This window comes from Rhipicephalus sanguineus, chromosome 9 (assembly GCF_013339695.2).
Source record: "Rhipicephalus sanguineus isolate Rsan-2018 chromosome 9, BIME_Rsan_1.4, whole genome shotgun sequence".
Classification (NCBI taxonomy): Eukaryota; Metazoa; Arthropoda; class Arachnida; order Ixodida; family Ixodidae; genus Rhipicephalus; species Rhipicephalus sanguineus.
This window is the reverse complement of record NC_051184.2, coordinates 7,223,063-7,245,315: the sequence shown is the minus strand read 5'-3', so window position 1 is coordinate 7,245,315 and position 22,253 is coordinate 7,223,063. Positions and strand designations below refer to the sequence as shown.

At 43.4% G+C, this 22,253-nt stretch overlaps 2 protein-coding genes across 2 annotated transcripts; one reads left to right on the top strand and one right to left on the bottom strand.

The window, feature by feature from the left end:
* On the bottom strand, positions 1 to 18,212 carry LOC119404532 (5'-AMP-activated protein kinase catalytic subunit alpha-2). Its single transcript, XM_037671068.2, has 15 exons — positions 17,878 to 18,212; positions 17,217 to 17,358; positions 17,046 to 17,139; positions 15,873 to 16,017; positions 15,641 to 15,728; positions 15,304 to 15,373; positions 14,560 to 14,608; positions 12,700 to 12,805; positions 11,670 to 11,775; positions 7,209 to 7,391; positions 4,911 to 5,025; positions 4,717 to 4,787; positions 4,008 to 4,073; positions 3,842 to 3,941; positions 1 to 2,972 (listed from the first exon to the last, which is right to left on the bottom strand). Exons 1-15 carry the CDS (start codon positions 17,984 to 17,986, stop codon positions 2,884 to 2,886), a joined length of 1,533 nt encoding a protein of 510 aa, XP_037526996.1. The 5' UTR covers positions 17,987 to 18,212; the 3' UTR covers positions 1 to 2,883.
* Positions 18,213 to 18,343: 131 nt separating this feature from the next.
* On the top strand, positions 18,344 to 21,399 carry LOC119404533 (armadillo repeat-containing protein 7). The gene is made up of 5 exons (XM_037671069.2): positions 18,344 to 18,528; positions 18,611 to 18,709; positions 18,770 to 18,838; positions 19,701 to 19,838; positions 21,217 to 21,399. Exons 1-5 carry the CDS (start codon positions 18,450 to 18,452, stop codon positions 21,369 to 21,371), a joined length of 540 nt encoding a protein of 179 aa, XP_037526997.1. The 5' UTR covers positions 18,344 to 18,449; the 3' UTR covers positions 21,372 to 21,399.
* Positions 21,400 to 22,253: the final 854 nt, after the last annotated feature.

Here is a 22,253-nt window from a genome sequence, read left to right as displayed (position 1 = left end):
CTCTTGTATTGACATATATGCATATTTTTCTATATAATATGTACAGTATAACTCATCTTAGACTACAGAAGGAAAAACAACAGATTCATCTCTATCATTCCCCAGGTATACAAAGGTCTTGCAGCATTTTTTTTTCTTTTTCCTACATAAAGCTTCGGTCCTTGCAACAAACAACTCTGAGAAAGATTGTTTTACACTCTCACATTACAAAGGGTAGTTGCATCTAGAATCTACATGAGCAGGCTGTTGTAGACACAGGAAATATTTTTCTTTGTACAATCAGCCTTATGATTTTTTTTATCTCTACAAATGTGAGCACACCAACCATGTCTTGTTATAGTTTCAACTCTGGCACAGTAATGTGACACATCACATTTATACACACTGCCACATGCACTTTGCCCTTGATATAACAGCACAGTGATGTGAAGTTGATGTGACACCACACCAAATACACCGCATTTCCTATGGCCACTGCTCAATACTGTCGGTGCATCAAATGTGAAGACAGAAGCAGTCCCCAGGTGCTACAGAAACATTTTATGTGGGCTGTGGTCCTTCACAAATTTTTACGCAAGTACGCAATACTTTCACACATTTTCTTCATACCTCGTCAGACCTGCTCTACACACACGCACATGATGTAACTGGGTTGTGCAAACACTGAACATCAGTTACGCTGCGTCAAATACAGGCATAACAAAATACAGAGCTACGTAAAACTGAAGGGCACAGCCCAATGCAGACTACATATTGTAAGCTGTACAGTACAATAAAGCAAGAAGAGCAAACATGCTAGCTATTGGAGAGTTTTAACTAGTCCGTTAACTTATGCAGGGTAGCGGAATACCAGGTTATCGGTGTGTAAATGTGAGTGGCCACAGCGGTGACACCCTCTGGTGGCGCAAGTGTTCAAACACGATCGCACCTATCACTGCCATAACAAAGCGTACGTTACACCTTCGCTGGAGTACATTTTTGGCAGCAGTATAATCTTAAACAGGTTGCCTTTATAAACCTGTTTTCAGCAAGAACACATCTCGAGCACAAAAGACTTGTCTATCACTACAGTTAGACGAAGTGAGCAACATGTCACCACCATCGTCTGCAAACCCGATATTCCGCCAACTCCTTTGTGTATACCGGAACACTGGACATGCTGAAACTCTCTATTAACAAAATGATAAACTGTTAACAAAGCGTAACACGAAAAGTAGTCTTCAAAATCAACAAATGTGTCCCTACAAGAAGTGGCTATGTATGTAATTAATATAAGGATATGCAGATGTAACGACTGAGGTTTTCCGTGTTCACGCAAACTTCACTCCTAGCACCCATGGTGAAATTTATATCTAAACATATCTAGCAGTGGCTTCAAATGCGCAGCCTGCAACATTCAGGTATTAACATTAAATTGGACTGGCACCTCCTTAAACACTTCCACTGTCAATACAGAGATGGCTTGTTTCTCCCTAAGTAGACCATTGGAAAGAAAAAAGCAATGAAAACACATGATTCTACATTCTTCCTCTCTCCCTGTCCAACATGGCACGATCAAGTAAGGTATGTGTCAAGGGTTTCAAAGCAACGAAACAATGCTACATTCTATTTCAAGGCTACTGTAACATGCCTGGTGTTTTCATGATCAAAGTCCGTACAGTTCTGCACAGAATCTCTCTTGCGGATTCACTCTTCGATTGATGTAAGTGAATGCTGCCCAATGTAATAGCCTTTAAGGATGGAGCGATGCCTCACCAAAAAAATCCACTCATACAAGAGATCTGTTGTGAATGAGGACCAAGGAGGAAGGGGCATAACTGCTCTAAAACCTCTGGAGCTTTGGTTCGAAATACAAGGGCCACAACATAAATGATCCCACAGCAGTTCATGCACACCGGTGGCTTCAAAACTTTTGATGAAGATTGTAGGTAAGCAGCTTGCCAAGAAGGGTTAGATTGAGGAAATAGATTCAGCTAGTATGCCATTTAAGGCTTCTTTGCCTCTTTGCAAGCTGTGTAGTTGATGCTGAACTTAAAAAGATTAAAAAAAAAGTGTTAGAAGTGTAAGCAGATGCGTAAGTGAGTCCCTCTGACTAAAGCTTTGCGTAATGGTAACACAGATGTAACGAGGACGGCTAAGTGGGCTAGATGTAACGACTGAGGTTTTCTGTGTTCACACAAGCTTCACTCCTGGCATTGGTAGTGAAATTCAAATCTAAAGATATCTACCTACAGTAGCCTTTGATACTGCATACATTAGTCACTGCGCATGGAGTTTATATACTATCCTCACTGCTGTAAAAGAGATGGATCCAACTTCTGCAAGGCGGGAGGGTGATCTGAACAGTGGCCACCTCCAAGCAACCGATCAGAGAACGGGTTGCCTTCCTGACTTGCAAAGTTGGATCCAGAACTGTTCCTCCATTCCTTACTATAGACGTTATGCACGAAACAAACCTGGTCATTTAAATGTGATGCACATCTTGTGCTGCATAGTAAAGTATGTTATGCCTAAGGAAAACCTTCCGAAAGAAAAAAAAAAAGCATGAGCATGTATCAGGGTTACACAAGCACACACTCTGCTTGCTTATTTTACATAACTGTTCTGCCTCAACTGATACGTTTGACATTCTGAAGATGGGCAAGTAAGTGTTGTGCTTCATGGCACTTGAAAATGGCTCTCAACAATCGAGCACGTTAAGACCTACAGTGGCACCACAAAGAGATTTGGTCTGAATGTTAGCGGCACCTCTTGCAATGTCGGCACCGCCGGCAAAAATGGCACACTAGCCCAATCTAGCCAATATGACATCAGGGTGTGTGTGACATTTAACGCAAGGAAGGCTGTAACTGAGGGCATTCGCGACTGGTAGCGGTGGGTTGCTCAGCGGGCCAGCTGAGTGATGAGTGCGGCACACATTTCGAAGAACTCCATCGTGTTGTGGATCTGGTTGTAGCTTGTCTCGGCAACACCTGAGAAAAAAAAAAATACCTACGTGAGAAATATGTAACACTGGGCAGAAACAATGCCGCAGATGTTGAGCAGTACCACTCCCTACAATAATATAATAATATCTGGGGTTTAACGTCCCAAAACCACGATATGATTATGAGAGACGCTGTAGTGGAGGGCTCCGGAAATTTCGACCACCTGGGGTTCTTTAACGTGCACCTAAATCTAAGTACACGGGCCTCAAACATTTTCGCCTCCATCGAAAATGCAGCCGCCGCGGCCGGGATTCGATCCCGCGACCTTCGGGTCAGCAGTCGAGCACCATAACCACTAGACCACCGTGGCGGGGCCACTCCCTACAATCCCATACTTCAATAATGTAGCTTATTGGGTGAGTTGGTTCATATTATTCGGAAGAGGAAACCAGCGAAAATAAAATGAAGACAGCAAAGAAGAACAATCAGACAGGACAAGCGTTGGGCTCACAACTAAATGTTTATTGAAGAAAGCCAACACACCCATACACATGAACCACCAGCACATGGGGGTTCATGTGTGTGGGCCACGACACTTTTGGTGTTTCATGGAAATGTGCTGTTTGTACCACACTGACACCTTTCGTGGCCTTGTACTGTTAGGTGTGCAACTTTGACACGACTCGGATAGCCTATTTACGCATCTGCTGCTGGTTCATGTGTGTGGGTGTGTGGGCTTTCTTCAATAAACATTTGGTTGCAAGTCCAGCACTTGTCCTGTCTGGTAGTTCTTCTTCGCTGTCTTCATTTTTCTTCACTGGTTTCCTGTTCCAAATTCTATACTTCGTTAACAATTGTGAACATTCCTCTATATTGGAAAATATGCGTCACTAATCTTTTGAACTGGAACTCACTTGGGTCTTGTGGCACGGCCTCTTCATTGGCAGGAAGGGATTTAAAATCCAGGAGAAAACTCTTGTACTCCACCTGATACAGCTGCAGGCTCATCTTCACCTACAGTAAGAACAGTACGGTTAACTCCCAGTCTGACGAAGCCAACGGCAGCCAAACGTTTCTTACCGGGCGTCCTTTGGTGGGGTTTTTTCGACGAGCACGAACGTGGAATGGGTTAACCACTTTCCACTCCTGCACAAAAGAAAGAGAGGAGAAAAAAACAAAGAACTGGTAACACAAAAGTAGAAGTGATTAAGCGTAAGGAGAGACCACACTGAGGTCGGGGCACCACTGATTATGAATTAAGTTGGTTTATCATATCCAAATGCAGTCTATGGAGATGTGTTAAGAGGGCTGTTCCAAAATAAGCATCCGTCGTCTATGAAAAGAAGTGACGAAAAAAAAAAAAAAAGTCATGTCGTCTGGTATTACTATCACTACCATGAAGTGCCTTGAGGTGATGTTGACCCACCGTGATAGCTTAGCATGTAAGGTATTGCGCTGCTAGGCTTGCGGCCATGGGTGAGATTCCTGGCCGTGATGGCCACATTTCGATGGGGGGGCTTGCAGGACTGGATGTTGCATTTTTTAACACATATGTCTTTGAGTGTCGGAAAAGCTCTGTAGGATTTTCAAATCAACTAAGTTGCAGTAATTAGGGTGTTGTGAAATAGAAGGGTTTCATAGCATTTTCCTGCGTTCACGTCACAAAGTGTGCAGTAAAACTCTGGAACCTATTGCATTTTGACTTGTGCCTTACTTACTGCATTTCCGTTAACCTGTTTAAACAAAGATGTATTGAGTCTTTGACACACAACAGCAGAGTGTGACTTACGAAATCGAGAGCCTTCATGGCTCGGTAGACTTCATTCATGATGTCGTGCGGCTTGCTCTGTGATCGAATGCCTGTCAAATGAGATACAAGCAATATGCGACTCTTGTTGGAGCAGCTCTACCTTCTTGGATATTTGATTGGCATCTAAATGCTTAATTAAGAAAGGAACTGATTACCAAGGAGGTGAAACTCACCTAGATGCCACTTTGCCCTCTTCATTGGGGTGCCCTTGCGATCCGCTCCGTTGCCTCCGCTGAGCATCCTTTGCCGACTCCCCAACCGCTCTGGATGTGGCCTCTGTGGGCTTTGCTGCATCGAGGCACAGCACACCGGCATTTATTATGATTTATTTCAGATACCTCAAAGCCCAATGGCACTGCATAAAGTAGTGGGGTAAAAAAACAAAATGAATCAAGAACATTCGCAAAAGGCATAGTACACTAGTCCTTAAACTGTTAGTGTTCGTAGTGAGTGTGACTGATGCTGAAAAGTGAATCCATTCCAAGCATCACCAAGGGATGAGGCATTTCGGTGAGGTAGTACTGAAATGCACAGACTATCTGGTAGGGGTCAAGCAAGTCCAATGTGAGACTAGACTGAAGGAGTACAGGTCCTCAAAACACACACTGGATGCAGCTACACTTTGATAGAACTAAGCCAACCTCAATAACCGCAACATGAGCAGCATAATCCAATGAAATGATATTAAAATGGGCATATGAAAAAAAAAAAACTGAGCACAATAAATTTAGTGAGCAGGAATATTGCTGGCCTAGATTACACGGTTTCAATAAGGCTTCCTATGTCAGAGGCGCAGCATCAAGCTTATTAAATCTTTTACGGCTAAAGTTTCTAGTCTCCTTCCATGATGTTCCAGCCTGCGATCTAGTGCAGTTGCATCATAGTTCCAATTTCAAGAAGTAGCACACAAACAGCGCTGTGCCTGCATCCCCATTCTTATACTATCTCGTTATTATCTTGTGAAGTAGTGCTGTTCATCCTGTTGTTGTCAACAAACTACCCTGCAATTTAACTAAGAGCCACAACTTCATCAAAAATTGTAAAATCTGTCATGGAATCAGCTGCATTGAACATTGTCAAATATCATGGCACCTACTTCTGTTCCTTTGAAGAACTTGACATGGATGGGTAATTTCAAACAATAACTGTTTTGGGTGAGTACAGCTAATCAATTATGATTATGTGTGTTCTTAGGTGCATGAAATATTTACGGCTTGTCCTGTAAGCATGGTGTGCACGCTGATCGTCGGCTGCAGTGCCGCACTTGGCTTGGCAGCGTACTCCAGAAAGAAATTTTCGCAGGATGTGACTGTTTGAAATTGCGGCAACACAAAATATGGTCCTGAAGATTGGTGTGATATGGAACTTCAAGCAATATAGTACTCTTTGAAAGGCACCGCATTCATTCAAGCGCATTTCTTAGGTCTAACAAATTAAAGATTGCTGACGCCAATTTTCGAAGCTGACTTTACACCGCCATACAAATCTCCTGTTTACAGAGATTGCTTTGAGCAAGTGCGAAGCTCAGGAAATGTTGATAATATATTTAATTTTATCGTGTGGCGCACCTACTGATATCGACACTAGTGTGATGTCAGGCTACAGTGTCAATTATGGTGACTTCACGCGCCGGTACAGCCAGTTGTGACGACGCAAGGTAGCAAAAACATGCAAAGTGGCTGCTTGTGCATCACCAACGGAGCCATGGAGCGCAGCGGCAGTGGGAACATCACAATATCTTGAACACGCACGTGACGAGAAGCTCATATCGTGTCATGACGTCAGTAGGAACCAAAACTAGCTTTTAAAAACACGATGCAAATCATTTTTCAGGGTGCACTCACACTTGCCAGCACATTTTCTAGGCTCTTGAGGGCTTGGCCTTTCATTAGACGTGAGGGCTTGGCCTTTCATTAGACGTAAGAAAGCGACAGCTCAAGATTGTCGTGTCAGTACCCTTTAAAGGGACGCTAAAGGGACGCTAAAGTGCAACAATGAATCGAAGTTGTACAAGAACTCTAATGTCGTTAATTTCACCACCATAAGTTCATTCATAGAGGAGAAAATCAAGGTCAAAATTTCACTTCTAAATTTCGCCCCAAAATCTGCGCGTAACGTCAAGGATTTCAAAGCGTACTTTTTGTATTTTGGCGACATTAGTTTGACGAACCTGAAAGTTGGTATGTTAAGTCTATGGCTCCCTAAGAGGACAATGTACTTCATATTTACCGAATAAGAACAACGTAGGACCTATTAGATGTCAAAATCTATGAAGTCACGATGTTTGGTGTGGGAATTTCAAGGTGGCGTCGTCACCCGCATTTCCTTTTCGTGCGTTTTGTTGCTTACCAAGCATCTTCTCGTGGCAAGCGTGGCGATTTTGGTATCGTGAAAGAGTAATTCACACTCATTTGTCTCTTTAGTGTCCTTTCAAAATTGAGCACTGCAAGGGCTCCCTGAAGGCAACTCACGTCAAGCAGGGCTGCCGTGGGCGGCGGGCTGGAAGCCAGGTAGAAGTCCTTGATCTCCAGCTTGGCCGTCTCGTCCTCGATGCGTTTGTTGTCCACCACCAGGTTGTAGGCGATGGCCAACTGGTCGTGTGGGTTGCCGCTCAGCAGCGCACTGTGAAGCTCTTTCTCTTGCACGCCGAACTTCTGCGCTCACACGTTGTGAAAGAGAGAAACATGAGCTCATCACAGTGGGAATCGCATTTGCAAGGGAGAAACGGTGCCTTAAAGGGACTCTGCAACACTTTTCCAAGTAACCATCCAATGGCTTATAAAGGAGTTTATTGCCTCACAAATCGACCACCACAAACATTTGTAGAACCCGTCAAGTATGAGCGGAGTTACAGAGATTTGTCGCACGCTGTAATTGCTTTCTCTCTTTTCTTGTCCCGATGAGCTTGCTGGAAGCTAAGCAGGGAGGGATGGCATGTTGCGTCACGCGTGCGCGTCATAACCCTGAGCACTCTTTTTTTTTTTTCTTCGAATGCGCGACTTACTTTCAACGTGATCTCGCGTGTGCGCGGGCACGTGGCGACATCCCGCGGCGGCCATGGTAACTATGCAGCACACGATGCTCAAATTAGCCAACGGCTGTGCGCTTTGGGTATATGGCACAGTAATTTGGTTACATGGCATCATTTGAAGAGAGAAGAGGGAGCGATTTCTAGCTGACTTTGAGAATTAATTGTAAATTCCAGGCCACATGCTGCAGTGCCGTAGCCAGGGGATGGCACACCAGTGGTGCGATCTTGTACGCATTCCAAATAAACACGGAGGCGTGGCGTTACATCCAGCCGCACGCGAATGGCCCATGTGAACCGCGACAGATGTCACGGCCCTGCATTGACCAATCGCGTGCGGTCACGTGCGGCTGGATGTAATGCCACGCCTCCGTGGTTATTTTGGAACGCGTACAAGATCGCACCACAGGCTCGTGCCCCTCCACCCCCCCCCCCCCCCCAAATCTTTTTTTCCCGTGCAATACAGAGCACAAAATAACACTCGACCACACTTATTTGACCAGACCTCATGCTGGATCAAGGAGGTGCCCCCCCCCCCCCCCAAAAAAAAACTTCTACCTACGCAACTGGCGTGCTGCACTATAATGTTTGGCTCGCATGTTCTCAGGAGCCTCGACAACTGATCGGCAGCATTTCCTGACCATGCTGAAAAAGTGTTGCAGGGCCCCTTTAAGAATCAAAGTCTATCATAGTTGTCTTATGGCAAACATTGAGAACAGTGCGGGTAATGAGAGGAGCTGAAACACACATTCCAAGTGTTATTTTTAGACAACACTCCTCTGCACTGGACATAGATATTTCTTTTTTTATGATGCATGCGTTCCACCTTCCATGAGCTTTTGTTAGCACTGATAGGCAGCACACATATTAAGGAAAGATTACTTTTAAGGGCTCGTTTTTTCTTTGTTAGACACAGTATTAATGAGAACTAACAGACAGCAATGCCAAGGAGAGTATAGGGGGTGTTATTTGTAGTAATTAGAATATAAATGTGAAGAAAGTAAAGTGGACTAAAAGTTGCCGCCGGCAGGGACCGAACCTGCGACCTTCAGACATGATGCCTTCGGGTAGTATGCGAGGGATTATTGGTCAGCTGCCTGCTCGTAAATAGATCACGTGCTACGTGACGCCAAAAAGGCAGAAAAAAAAGTGTTCCACACTCGCCGCCATGGCTGCGACTGGCGCTGACTGACACTCCTAAGTTTCAATCCACATATATACCCTATAAAGTGGATGGGGAGATGACCGCCGCCGTAGCTCAGTGGTAGAGCATCGGACGTGTTACAGTTGAACCCCTTTATAAGAGACACTGATATAAGAGACACGTGGGGTATAAGAGACACCAGTGTGCTACATGAAAGTAAGGGTTGATAGGAAAATGCATCACTTAGTACCCTGCTTATAAGAGACACCTCATATAACAGGCAAGAATTTCTCCCCCATGCGTGCCTCTTATAAAGGGGTTCAACTGTATTCGAAGGTCGCAGGTTCGGTCCCTGCCGGCGGCAAGTTATCTTTTCGTCCACTTTACTTTCTTCACATTTATATTCTAATTACTACAAATAACACACCCTATACTTTCCTTGGCATTGCTGTCTGTTACTTCTCATTAGCACACATATTAGTCTCTTTCTGCTGTTCCGTCATTTGAGCCATTTTCCACATTGATATCGGCCTTTACAACATGGGGAAGAACTATCTTGAAATAAAAAATACAGTATAACCTCGTTACAACGGATCTGTTTACAACAGACATTCGGATATTACATACCAAATTGTGGTGTTATGCCGACCTCCGTATTTGTTCCATTGATTGAGCTTCGTTTACAACGGATTCTGGTACAACGGACATTTGGATATAATTGACTAAAATGTCAGGCCTGCAAGGTGGTCAGGACTCCTTTAGAGCGGACTTTTCTACCACGGACATTCCAAATTCAATTACTTCCGACTTCAAACATCGCTTAGCATACTTTTGGGACGGGAGCAGCGTGCCGCGGATATCGACGTACCGATTTAAGAACGAAGGCCGCCGATCTCCGGTCTGTCAATGATCAGCTATATGCCAAGCTGTAGCGACAAAAAATCGGCCCGCAGCGTGCTTGGTGTTGCGTTTTGGGACGCTGATGCGTGAAATTGCTAGCCGCTGCCACCGCTTCTCCGAGCGGACACTGCGCGGCCAGCTTGACCGGGGGGTTCGCTGCCGATGCGCAATATGCCCATCCGCGGTTCTGAGGAGCCAGCGGACGATGCGGTTCGTTCCTTGCGACGAAGGACATTGCAGCTTCTTCGCTTTCGTATGGCCGCTAGCGCGATGTTCTTGCCCGCAAAGTTCGGATTTGCCTCATACATCAGCACCGTGAGCGGAGCTAGGCCTAGCCACGACACTGAGTAGAAAGCTCGGTTGCAATGTGCATGGCCGCGGTGCCCGATGTTTCAAAGTATGTCATGTTCGATTGCGAGTACAAAGAGTTATCCCGCGGTGGTCTTCATCATAAGCTCCGAAGTGCTGATAAGAACCTTTAACAGCGGGTCCAACGAGTCAACGCTATTACAGTCGCACGTCTGCGATGTTCGTGACGAGTGCGGCACGCTATCGTAACCTGATGATTGAGCTTTCGCTTGCAGCTGCCAAACTGAAGCGTTCTAAATTATCGTTGACCCGTGAACACAGAACGAGTGCGAACGTGTCACTAAGTAGCGCAATTTTCGACAGCCACAACCTCGCGACGCACAAGCAGCAGACGACGATCCCGAAGCGAGCATCACGGCAGAAGCAGCCAATCGGAGGCTTTGAATTGAACTTCAAACATGTGCTTTTTGTATGCTTGTTAGTGAATGGAGGAGCGAGCTGAAACGGAGAACTTGAACACGGAGAAATGCTCTTTACGACAAGCCGAAAATGGTGGCGCCCGGTTGCGCCGTTGTCGAGCTATAATTTTGAAAAACGCTTTTTTTTTCTATTTCCGCAAGCTTCGCCAAGTCGGCAGATGCAAAAAAAAATTTTATAGCACTTCTACGTAGTTTTCAGGGAAAATATTTTGGAATCATTGAAAATGGGCTACAGAAACTCAAAATGCGATTTTCAAAAAATCGCATTTTTTCTGGTCCCCCATTAAAAATAAGACCATGTTCGTGACTCGTAATTCTCTCCGGTTATAACAGACCCATTAAGCGTTTGCATAAAAGTCTGTTGTAATAGTACTTGGATTTTACATACTCCCTTTACAACAGACCAAAATCCTCTTCACTATGAAGCTCTGTTGTAATGAGGTTATACTGTAGTCTGAAGTGTGGCCAGATGGCATAAAAAGCACTTTCCGTAATGTCAAGCCCATTGCATTTCGGAATAATCTAATTGCTGAAGAAAGCAACAGGTCAGTCCCGTGTCTTATTACTACAGCACTACAGTTGTCACTGCAACCAGACACGCCTGTGTGCATTTTAAAGCCTTCCGCTCCCCTTTTGTGAGGTGCCATTTCGACACGCTGTTGTACTGTCGCCATTGACGCTTGCATTTTTTCACTGATGACATTGTACATACCAAAGTTGCAGATTGATGTGAGTTGCCCTAGTTGAGGGCCCTAGACTTGTCTTGACCACCTGAAGGTTTTTTAACACTCACGAAAATCTCAGTATGATAGCTTGCTGCAGTTCATCAAAACAGCTGGGAATCGAACCGTAGACCTTATGGCTTGCAGGAAAACATCATAGCCACTGATAGTGGCCCTTACTCTGAAGCCTACAAACAGGATAAGAATGGCTTGGCAACTAACCACCCTAACAGCCAATGGCAGCCAAAAGTCAGGGCAACGAAACAAGATAGGCAAATCAAGACCCGAAGCACTGAGTCTTCAATTATTTATTGCATGAGCAGCATGGAGATAACCAAAATCCACTTTACCTCACAAACAACTTTCACAGCATCCATGTCAATTATAGAAGCATCGTTGTCATTGGGTAGTGGGAACAGGTATGCAGGCAACTCCTTTTTGAACCACTCATGATTTCTGGAAAAAAAAAAACGTTTAAAAAATGAGGGCCCTGAAACTTATACGAAAAGCTTACCACCACAACCTGTTCCAATTCCAGTGAAAAAACAGAGACGGCACATGATCACATGGTAAACTGACATCAAACTTGGAAGCAAGAAGCCAGGTAAAGTTGATAACTGTATGAAATGTTTTTTGAACAGGCAAAAAGTAGGCATGCAATACAGTCCTTATGATTTGTGAGTGAAGCTGGAATGAGAATAATACGAAGTTTTTGATCTTGTGTATCCAAAGTTTGGGCCTGCAAACCATTGCGCATACAAATGAAAGCGAACTAGTGTACAAAAGAACACAGGCGGGGCATGTTGTTTTAAGTGAGATCCTTCGGTGCACCATTTCTAAGACTACCCATTAATGTGGCCTGTCCATGTCAAAAGTAAAGAGGCTTATTCGTTTCAACATCTTCAGATGACCTGTCTCCTTCATACCGCACACGCTGTCTTTTGCTGAAAGATAAACGGAGTCACAGCTAGAGCAAATGAGCGCATGTTATCACATGTCCCCTGCTGCTTTTAGAATAGCAATCAATTGTTAGGAATTATGCATTAAGAATAACCACTAGCCAATAGGGAACATATCTAAGGTTGGCACAATTGACTCACTTAAGCTCCTAAAAGCCACAGAGATATTTTTCTGATGTACCGCAAGGTTTAACCAACAGAAGCTGAATAAGGTATGGTACAAATCCAAGACTATGCCTTATTATCAGGCATGTAAATTATATGTGTTATTATGAACCTTCTGCATTTTTGACACACACAACTAAACGATGACGAGAAAGGAGCTGTGTCTGAATCAATGTGCTGTTGATGGATGACTGGCGCCAATTTTTTAAGACCTACAATCCAAATGAATTATTACTGGCAAGAAAACAATCCTCACTTGATGTCCTCCATGGTGGCTCGCTTCATAGGGTCCACTTGCAGGCAATGGATCAGAAGGCTGACAACTGATTTGTTGAGGTAATCCGGAATAGGGAAGATGCCAGCTGCAGATATGCACAGCAATCATGTCACCAATGCAGACGAACAGCGTTAGAGAACAGAAAAGGCATCAGAGATACTCTATTTTTTCACATATAGCCCGCACCAAAAAAACGGAAATATGTGCTTAAAAAATGGGGGTGCGGGTTATATGCAGTGATGGAAGACACTTTTCACTTTTCTGAGCAGATTTTGGAGCAGAAAAAGTACTACTTTGAAGGAGCCATACGTGTTTTCAAAGCAGAAAAAATGCTAATTTGGAGCAGCTATTATTATCATTTATTTTCAAATACTGCAGGGCTATTGCAGGGCTATTGGTGTTAAAGGAGCAGATGGCAGAATATTCCATACAAATGCTGGAGTTCAAAGCATTGCCGAAGTGTCTCATAAATATTAATATTTATTATGAAAGACATTTCAAAACAACAATCAACATAAATTTCAAAAAATAAACAATCGATAAGATGGTTAGTTATCGAATGCCCCGCGAGGCAAGCTATATATTTAAAATACCAGTACTTGTGGCAGAAATGAAATCAAACCAATAAAAGCACCACATTATAGAGTAACCACATGCAACTGTCACCAAAGCAGCAGTTGACAACTGGGATGAGATCAAAGCAATCTCGGTCATTTTCACATTTCACCAAAATAGCATGTATGTAAAGTTGACAAAAAGAAATACAGTAAAATAAGTTACACGCTTCATACACCAGTTATTGCTGCATAAGTGAGATCACAGCTGATAAAGCTGTATACTAGCATACTAGGATGATAGTACACAGATTGTTTTTGACTTCTTTAGGGCTTGCCAGCTGATCAGGCAGTTAAACATCCTTGTCTTTATTTTCTCAGTGCCATTTTGGAGCAGGTTCGGAGAAGTTACTAAAAAAAATTACAGTTTGGAGCAATTGGAGCAGCACTTTCATCACTCGTTATATGCAAGAAAATATGGTATGTAATACATATTTATAACCATGCTACAAGGCAATTAATGTCCCTGCTGCTGAAAGTCTGTGTAAGAGGTATAGAGCTTCTGTGGACGATATCGAGGACATCTGATATAGCAATACAAATGCAGTGCTTGACTTCAAGCATAACACAGAATTAGCAGGCATCCATGTGATAAAAGAACTGAAAGAACAGTGGCCTGGACAAGTTGATGCGTGCTTAAAATAAAGTCAGTTGTGCAAGGTAACTAAAGAACTTATACTGAGTACTAAAAGACAGAACTAAGTATTCATACAGACCTCAACACAACAAATTATTGGATATAATCAAATAAATCTAAGATGTTCCTTGCTGATGTCACTGTATCACGAAGATACACTTATAATGAAGATATTTTAAAGTCCGATGTGACTTGGTAATTTAGGACACAAGTTCACTTCACGCCAACATGCTGTGTCCAACTTCTCAAAAATAGCGATAGTTTAAAATTTTCTTGTATGTGCAAGACTTCATTACTGAGACACTTCACTTTTGCTGAACAATCCCGTGTGCAAAAGTAAAGAAAAGATTAGTGAAAGTGAATTGTGATTTGTTGCAGAAGTAATTGTGCTCTTCTGTATAACCCAGCTGGTGGGGTAGAATCAAATAAACATTTTTTTTTTATCTTCATAAGCCTAAAAAGATATTACGATGATGTTGTTGCTTATACTTCCAAGACCTCACTAGCAGCTGAAACATTTCACATTTCCCAGACCTGAACATCCATAAGAAAACGGTAAGAAGCTGATGAGAAAGATTACAAACTTACATTTGATTTTGCGGAACAAGGTTGGGACATGCTCATCATCAAATGGAAGCTGCAAAACAATGGTACAGTCATAAGGTGAGCATTAACCATAAACATACTCTATAAACAAATAACCGGAGATTTGGCTCAGGTTTCTTGGAACAAGCATAAATACAAAGAACTGTTCAGTAGTAGATTTCAATACACATTTATGAATTCTGCATATTGTCAAACTACACTAACACAAAGTGGCTTCATGATAGTGCTCAGTATCGCATCACATTCTATGTCCATTGCGGAACTGATCTCGACTTACCTCGTCTTGTGCCAGCTAACATAATGGTGCGGCTGGACATTTTCCTATCTCATCAAACCACATAGTTCCCCACCATTCTTGACTGTGCTTCCATTTCATTGGGAAGCATTCTAATCCCACTGTAGCATCAGTTACCTGTCCTACGCATTACATGGCTTGCCCAACTTTATAACTCTCTTTTCATGTCAATTAGAATACCAAATAGTCCAGTTCACACACTAAACCACACTACTGTCGTCATATGTCTTCATGCTACACGTATCGCTCATGCAGCCCTTAGCTTATGTGGAAAAGTTGAAACAAATTAGCTTGCAAATCTTTTACGACTGTACAAAACACCATCTTGCAACATGCATGTCAAGCTCAATTAAATGTTCACAAGGAAAAAAATGCCACGCAAAGAAGTCAAGCTGTTAATTGGTATGATCTGCCAAAGCTTAGATACCCACCGTTCCACAGAGAAGAGCATACAGTATGACACCACAGCTCCAAATGTCAACTTCGGGCCCTGCGTAGAGCCTGCAACAGAGGGTCTAACGTAGTACCACCTAACATGGATGCACTTAATGGCATGAACTGCTGTATGACTTAGTTTCACATCGGTCGTTCATGCGATGCCACTTTAGGTTCAGCCAACAGTTACAGCTGCACATAACAACAACGCTTTATGGTAACCTGAAATATTTCGCATGCAGTATGCATCTGCTTACCAATATGCACTATGAATGAGAAAGCAAGAATCACGTTTCAAGAGTGTGAACTGAATCCTTTGAACAAATGACATACTTTCCGGATATAACTTCAGGTGCAGCGTAATTGGGGGATCCACAGCTTGTCCTGAGAAATTCACCATCCATCATCATGTTAGAGAGCCCTTGAGATGGTGGAAATACAAGATGTCAGTCGTCGTACGAAATATGCTGAATGCGGGCACTGAAAAAAGCTTTCAGTGCAGTGTGGTTTCGTGCGGAAAATTCATTACTGCATTTCGCCTCCTTGGAACATTAGCATGACTCACCAAAATCTGCAATCTTGACGTTCAAATTTTGGTCGAGGAGAAGGTTTTCAGGCTTCAAGTCACGATGCACTACCATGTGACGATGACAGTATGCCACGCCTGAGATTATTTGTTGGAAGAATCGACGTGCATCTGACTCTTTGAGCTGCAACAAAGTCGGTGCATTAGCAACAACTTAAAGTGTACTGTATTATGTGCTATTCTGAAAACTAACCAGTTCAGCGTGTCTTCAATCAAACGTGTGCAAACCAGTTTATTTGAATGTGCGGTGCAGTGCATTAACAAAGATAAGTAAAACTTTTTTTAATATCATGCCACACATCATTGATTTCAGTGAATGTAGTAGAATCGACCTATTATTACAAGTTGACTATGCTGTGCCACTGTTATGTATAGCTGTAATGCACAATCTTTAGACACTAAAATTACTTTCTTTGGCAGAAATACAAATCTCTTTAAGAAGAAAAGAAATGTGACAGTCCTGCAATTTTACATTTTCAAGTATAGGTAAGCGCTGATATATATCCGCACATTATAGCGTTAATTCGAAACAAGAATTCCTAGAGGGAAGCTCTGCTTATGCATGGATTAGAGCCAAGTCATCATCATCATCATCAGCCTGTCTACGCCCACTGCAGGGCAAAGGCCTCTCCCATGTTCTGCCAATAAACCCGGTCCTGTGCTTTCTGCTGCCACATTATACCTACAAACTTCTTAATCTCATCTACCCACCTAATTTTCTGTCTCCCCCTCACGCGTTTGCCATCTCTTGGAATCCAGTCAGTTACCCTTAATGACCACCGGTTATCCTGCCGACGTGCTACGTGCCCGGCCCACATCCATGGGCCGGGCACGTAGAGCTAAGTACAGACAGTTTATTACAAGCTGATTGCATATGACTCCAGAAAACATCTGGGAGCCTGTTTTAAGAAGAGGGCTTGTTCTGTTGTGATCTCTGTCATATGGTAATATGCTTTGACGCACTAAAGATATAGAAATACATGTCATGCTTCAATTAAGTTTATGCAGCCTACTTGTATGGAACATCACACATTAACAGATTCTTGCTGACTGTCATTCTTTGTCTTTTGAACTGATGAGGCTGTTTTGTAATGTAATGAGTGGTTGAATGACCCTTTAACTGAGTCCAAATGTCTACTTGTCGTTCCTTACCTTTCCATGTTTGACAATGTAATCGAACAGTTCTCCTCCTGACACATATTCCATGATCATGAAGATGTCAGTAGGGGTACTGATAACTTGATACCTAAGAAACAAGAGGCGATAAATATGCATACCTCCATGCACATTGCTCATTTGCCTCCGTGATCGTGCTTCACTTACAACTTGATGATGTGCGGGTGCCTAAAGAGCTTGAGGTTTTGTATCTCACGTCTGATCTTTCCAACGACATCGAGATTCTTTATCTTCTGTCGGTTGAGAATTTTCACAGCCACCTTGTGACCGGTCAACTGGTGACATGCCGCTGCAGGAACAAAAGAAATGACGCGGTTGTTTTACAGGGCCCGCTTTTTCACGCGACACCGTGCACTTTGCTATCATGCGCCGAGAAAGCCGACAACAGGAGGAGGAAAATCACTTAGTGAATTCGCTAACGTGTTTCGCAAATCGAACCTGCCGTCCCCAAGCCGACAACAGCTTATCAGTGGGTTTAGTGCAACTTGCAAGCAAAGAGTAGTGATTACGTGCCATCCGTGTCAAGTTTCCAATCGTCCGCACGCCGGATAGTTTCATGACCGTTTTATCAGAGTAAATAGTAAAGGTCAGCAATGTATATTCTCGGGAAACTAAACCGGCAAAAAGAACAGCGGTTTCGAAGCCTTGTCGCCGGCGTGCATTTCGCGCTCGCTGCGTTCTCGCTCATTTAGTTATTTTTCTGCAAACGAGCCTGCGGCCACTGCGATGCGCACTGCACAGACCAAGTTGTTGCGGAGACGTAAACGATCGCCACCGCAACGCAAAGCGTATTGAAAGGTGCACTCACTTTTCACCTTGCCAAAGGTGCCGACGCCGAGCGTTTCTCCCAGGATATAATGTCCTATTTTGACGAGCGGCTGCCCTTGAGGGCCTTGAGGTTGCGATTTGTCCGCCATTTTTTCTCAGCAGTCCGGATCAAAACACATGTTTTTCGATCTCGTGCGAAAACTCAGAACGTCGGCTCGCGACGAGAACTCGGCCTGTATCTGTAGGCAATTTAGACGAAACGCAATTTAACCTAAACCTGAGACCAATCTGAAGCTAAAACCTGTAGCTATCGCACGCCTCGATCGTCAATAACTCGAGAAAATCGTCAGATGTGTTTACCACTATTTTATAAACAGCTGTTTTCTCTTTAAGTCGGTGCCGCCATCCGTCGGTAGCGTAGCGCACCATTCAAGAGAGGCTGGCTTTGACGTGTGGCGCCGCCTCTTAGGCATAAATACAAACCATGATACAAACTACCGTATTTTCCCTGAGGCAGTTTTAAATGGCGCCTGACGCGCAGCATTTCGAGCATCTGTCAGTCGCGTAGGCTTTCGACGTTGACACGTTTCTTGCAGTGAGCACGCGTACACAATGACGCGGTACGACCCGAAAGAACGGTTCAGGTACCTCAAGGAGTTGGTGACGGAGTTCCACACCAGCGGCTCTAACGGTAAGCACCTTCCCGCTCGAACGTCATACGTTCAACATTCGGGAGAAACTGAAACCGTGACAGCTCGGGTGTTTTGTTTCAGAGGCGAAAGAGCAGGTTCTGGCCAACTTGGCCAACTTCGCCTACGACCCGATAAACTACGACCATCTCAAGCGCCTGAACATTGTCAACTTATTTATGGGTACGTTTTGACACTCATATCTGCGCGAATGCATTTTTACCGCAGTCTTTGTTTATGCAGATCAGTTGGACAGTGCCAATGATAACCTGAGAGAGTTTGCCATTGGCGGCATCTGCAACCTCACTTCGGGTGAGCCTCCTTACCGCCGTTCTTCTGTTGTATGATGCAAGTGTAGGCGTGGTTGCAGTTGTGTTGTACTAAGTGATACGAAACGCGTATTACCCACTTCGCTGCTGTCGCTGTATCTACTGACTACACTCGAAGTAAGCCACTAAAACATGGAAATGGAGAAAACTGAGAGGCAGAGACAGTGACACAGAGGTGCTACTAACAACTGACATTTAATATCGAAAAGCCTCCTCCTAAGTCTGTACAATACATGCGCAAAAGCACCCTAATAAACCACTGCGCTAATCTTATCGATGCAAATCACCACTGTTCAAGGAAATCGCACTCTTTCTTGGTAAAAAAAAAACTAAGAAGCGTTTGCACATTTTTCAGGGCAAAGTTTCCAACTGGTACACCTCTATCAATTCTCTTTCACGCTGCATCTTAGCCTACACTTGATAGATTTCCAAAAATAAATGTGCAATCGCACTGCTTGCAATGTAGTGGAAGGTTGCCAGCTTCCTCTACATCCGAATTCACCGCCCATGACTCGCAGCCTCATGGAAATGCATGCGTGTTGCTGAGTGCCATCTTCCTCAGACTACTAATAATGTCACACAGTGCACTTTCAAAAATTGACTGAATTGAATCGTATCGCTTTTAATTTGACACCATTAGCTAAGAACGAGGTGAACAAGTTCAGTGGCTAAAGTTCTTGTGACCAACCACATGTGACACGGCTATTTCTCTTTTTGAATCGGGTAGCACTAGTCCATCTTGAAGGTATGATAAATTGCTGGGAAGGCACCTCCTACTGTTCGTGACCCCCCCCCCCCCCCAAGGGGCTTTCTCTGTCTCATATTGCATTGGCTTATATTTACAGACCAGGACTTCCGTACAGAGGTGCTGAAGCCAGAGAACCTCGGCAAACTGATCAGCTGCCTATCCACATCACAGGAAGAGACAGTGTTGTCTGCAATAACAACACTTATTTCTCTGGGACTTTCCGGTTGCCAGTCAGGTTTGTGTCTTCGTTTGTTCAGACCTTGCCTCACTCCAGGTATTTCCGCTTATCACTTCTTTTTTTTTTATCAATCTATAATTCATTGGCATCCAGGGGCTCTTAGAAAATTTGAAAGGGTGCAGAAAGAATTTTGTGTGGAAGCAGTGTCGCTGATCATCGTTCAATGCATCAACCAGTGCTTGGCGAGGTATTCATGGGAACCTTTCCTTTGCAATGTTAAACAGCATGACAGAGGAGGACACAAGAATGTGCACAACACAAGAATGTGTTGTTTTTAAGCCATAGAGCAGCTTTCGCTCTGGCTAACCATATTTAAGCGTACATGACATGAACTAACGCTGAGTAAATACAAGTGTGCAAAGTAGATAACTGTTAAACCTTTTCAATAAAAATTTCACATGTATAGAAAAAAATGTAGTACAATCTCTGTTCAAAGTCGAAATCTTTCGTTTATGAGATTTTACAATGATGTAGAAGTCATGGATTTCCATGGCTGTACGGACTAAGGAAGACAGTCTGCCCATTCTCTATCACATTAGCTGTTATGGGAAAGTAACTTATTGTTTCATATTGGCATTTAACAGTCTAAAACATCTAGTTGAATTATGCAACAACATATTGCACCAATATTACGCAGTATTGGTGTACTCTTCCAGCTGCCTACATTGTCAGTACAGCTATGGTATGTAGCACTTATGATATCAAGCAAGCCCCCCCCCCCCCCCCCCCCACACACACACACACACAAAGAAAAAGAAAGTTGGTTTCTAACCTGAACCTGTGGATAATGGTGGTGCTGGTAATGTTTTATTAGCATCCACTTACACGCAGAAGAAAGTCATGGTCGCTGAGTAAGTTTTTTCTATCCGGGTTTCATTGTCTGTTGCAGTCTAGCATTTTAGCTATCCATTTCTTATCTTAGTTTTTTAATGCCTCTGTGAAAACTATTTGAAATGCCGCATTGCCGTTTTGATAAAAATGAGAGTGGTCTTCGTGGCAACAGTGCAGCTTCCTCTTTTTCGTTTATCTTTCAGTAAGCGAGAAATCATCACTAATACTTTGCAGTTGAACTGCTCTCAAAAAGAGCTAAAAGTACTTTGCCATTCGTTTTGTGGACATTTCACAACTAGCACTAAGAATGTGGTTGAGAACGAGCACTTCAATGCTATTGTATGCTCGTAATACTAGTAATACTAGAATACGCCTAATTTATCTCATGCTTGCACACCTTGAACACACTATCAGTGTAAGTGCTTTGCCAACACTGTACTAACACTGCCTACGCAAGCGGATTGCACTCGGCGCCATTTTTGGTGATGTCGCGTTTCACAGAACTGGGGCTTCATACCATAAAAATTCATTTTTCTTTGCACAGATATCACGACAGCATCTGTGATCGACTGCATGGTGCGATATTCGGAATCTCCGAACACGAGGCTCAGCAACCTCGCCAAGCTCTTCCTCGAAGATATCTGCAGCCCGGAACAGATCAACAGTGTCGCAAATGCTGCTTCCGCTGCTGTTCCATAGAGTAAAACGCACCTTATGCGGCTTCAAATTGCATGGCCCACACCATGTTTGTACAAATACTTGCATTGTCGAAACCCTCTTCGAAGGGGTTGTTTTGTTTCGAAGAGGCCATTCTGGTCTTAAGTGTAACATGAATCATAGCCAGATGAAGCATAAAATGCGTACCTTATAGGCCCATTGTATTTACAGAAGTCATTCCTAACCATGATGCTTGTCATTGTAAACTGGGTCATAATACTAGAAGATTGTTTAGAGTATCAGTATAGAGATTAAGGTGCCAAAAAATGCAGAGACGAAACGTGCATAGTCTGGACAGCTGCCAAGTGCAAACGGATTTCTCCTCTTTCTAGGACACAAGCGTATAAAACCGCGAATACAATTTCAGGAACATGCACATCATCATTGTCGGTGAAAACAGCTGTAGTGAGCCTATGCACTACCAACACTAAACGAGATACCAACATCAAACCCATCAGAAATTTCCAATGGAATTGCTGTTTTAATGTATTTTCATTTTTCATAATTTTTTCAAACGTTTTAGAGATTTTACCTTTGTTTTGACAGCTTTTCATCTTGAAGGCCAATTTTATTCCCAGCACGTGGAATCGCTGGGTTTTTGGTAGGGGTGTGCGAATATTCGAAATTTCGAATATTTTTCGAATAGTGTTTGCTATTCGATTCGATTCGCACTGAAATTTTACTATTCGAACTATTCGAACTTCCCAAAAACAAATGCAGTCAACGTCCGGTAGAAAGTGACCCCCTCAGATTTTTAATATGCTTCACCTCATTACACTTTCGTATTGCGGCAAAGCTGCCTTTCAAGCTCCGTTACGGTCGAACTTAGGCAAGAGACAGTCAACGTCTGATTGGAAGTGGTTT

Bases quoted from the DNA above. Each gene is read 5' to 3' on its own strand.
- LOC119404533 (XM_037671069.2), top strand. From the start codon at position 18,450: ATGACGCGGTACGACCCGAAAGAACGGTTCAGGTACCTCAAGGAGTTG. The intron at 18,529-18,610 runs GTAAGCACCTTC...GTTTTGTTTCAG, and splicing joins CCACACCAGCGGCTCTAACG to AGGCGAAAGAGCAGGTTCTG. The intron at 18,839-19,700 runs GTGAGCCTCCTT...TTATATTTACAG, and splicing joins CATCTGCAACCTCACTTCGG to ACCAGGACTTCCGTACAGAG.
- LOC119404532 (XM_037671068.2), bottom strand. From the start codon at position 17,986: ATGGCGGACAAATCGCAACCTCAAGGCCCTCAAGGGCAGCCGCTCGTC. The intron at 7,392-11,669 runs GTAAAGTGGATT...GTGTGAGCGCAG, and splicing joins CTGTGAAAGTTGTTTGTGAG to AAGTTCGGCGTGCAAGAGAA. The intron at 4,074-4,716 runs GTAAGTCACACT...TCTTTTGTGCAG, and splicing joins CCATGAAGGCTCTCGATTTC to GAGTGGAAAGTGGTTAACCC.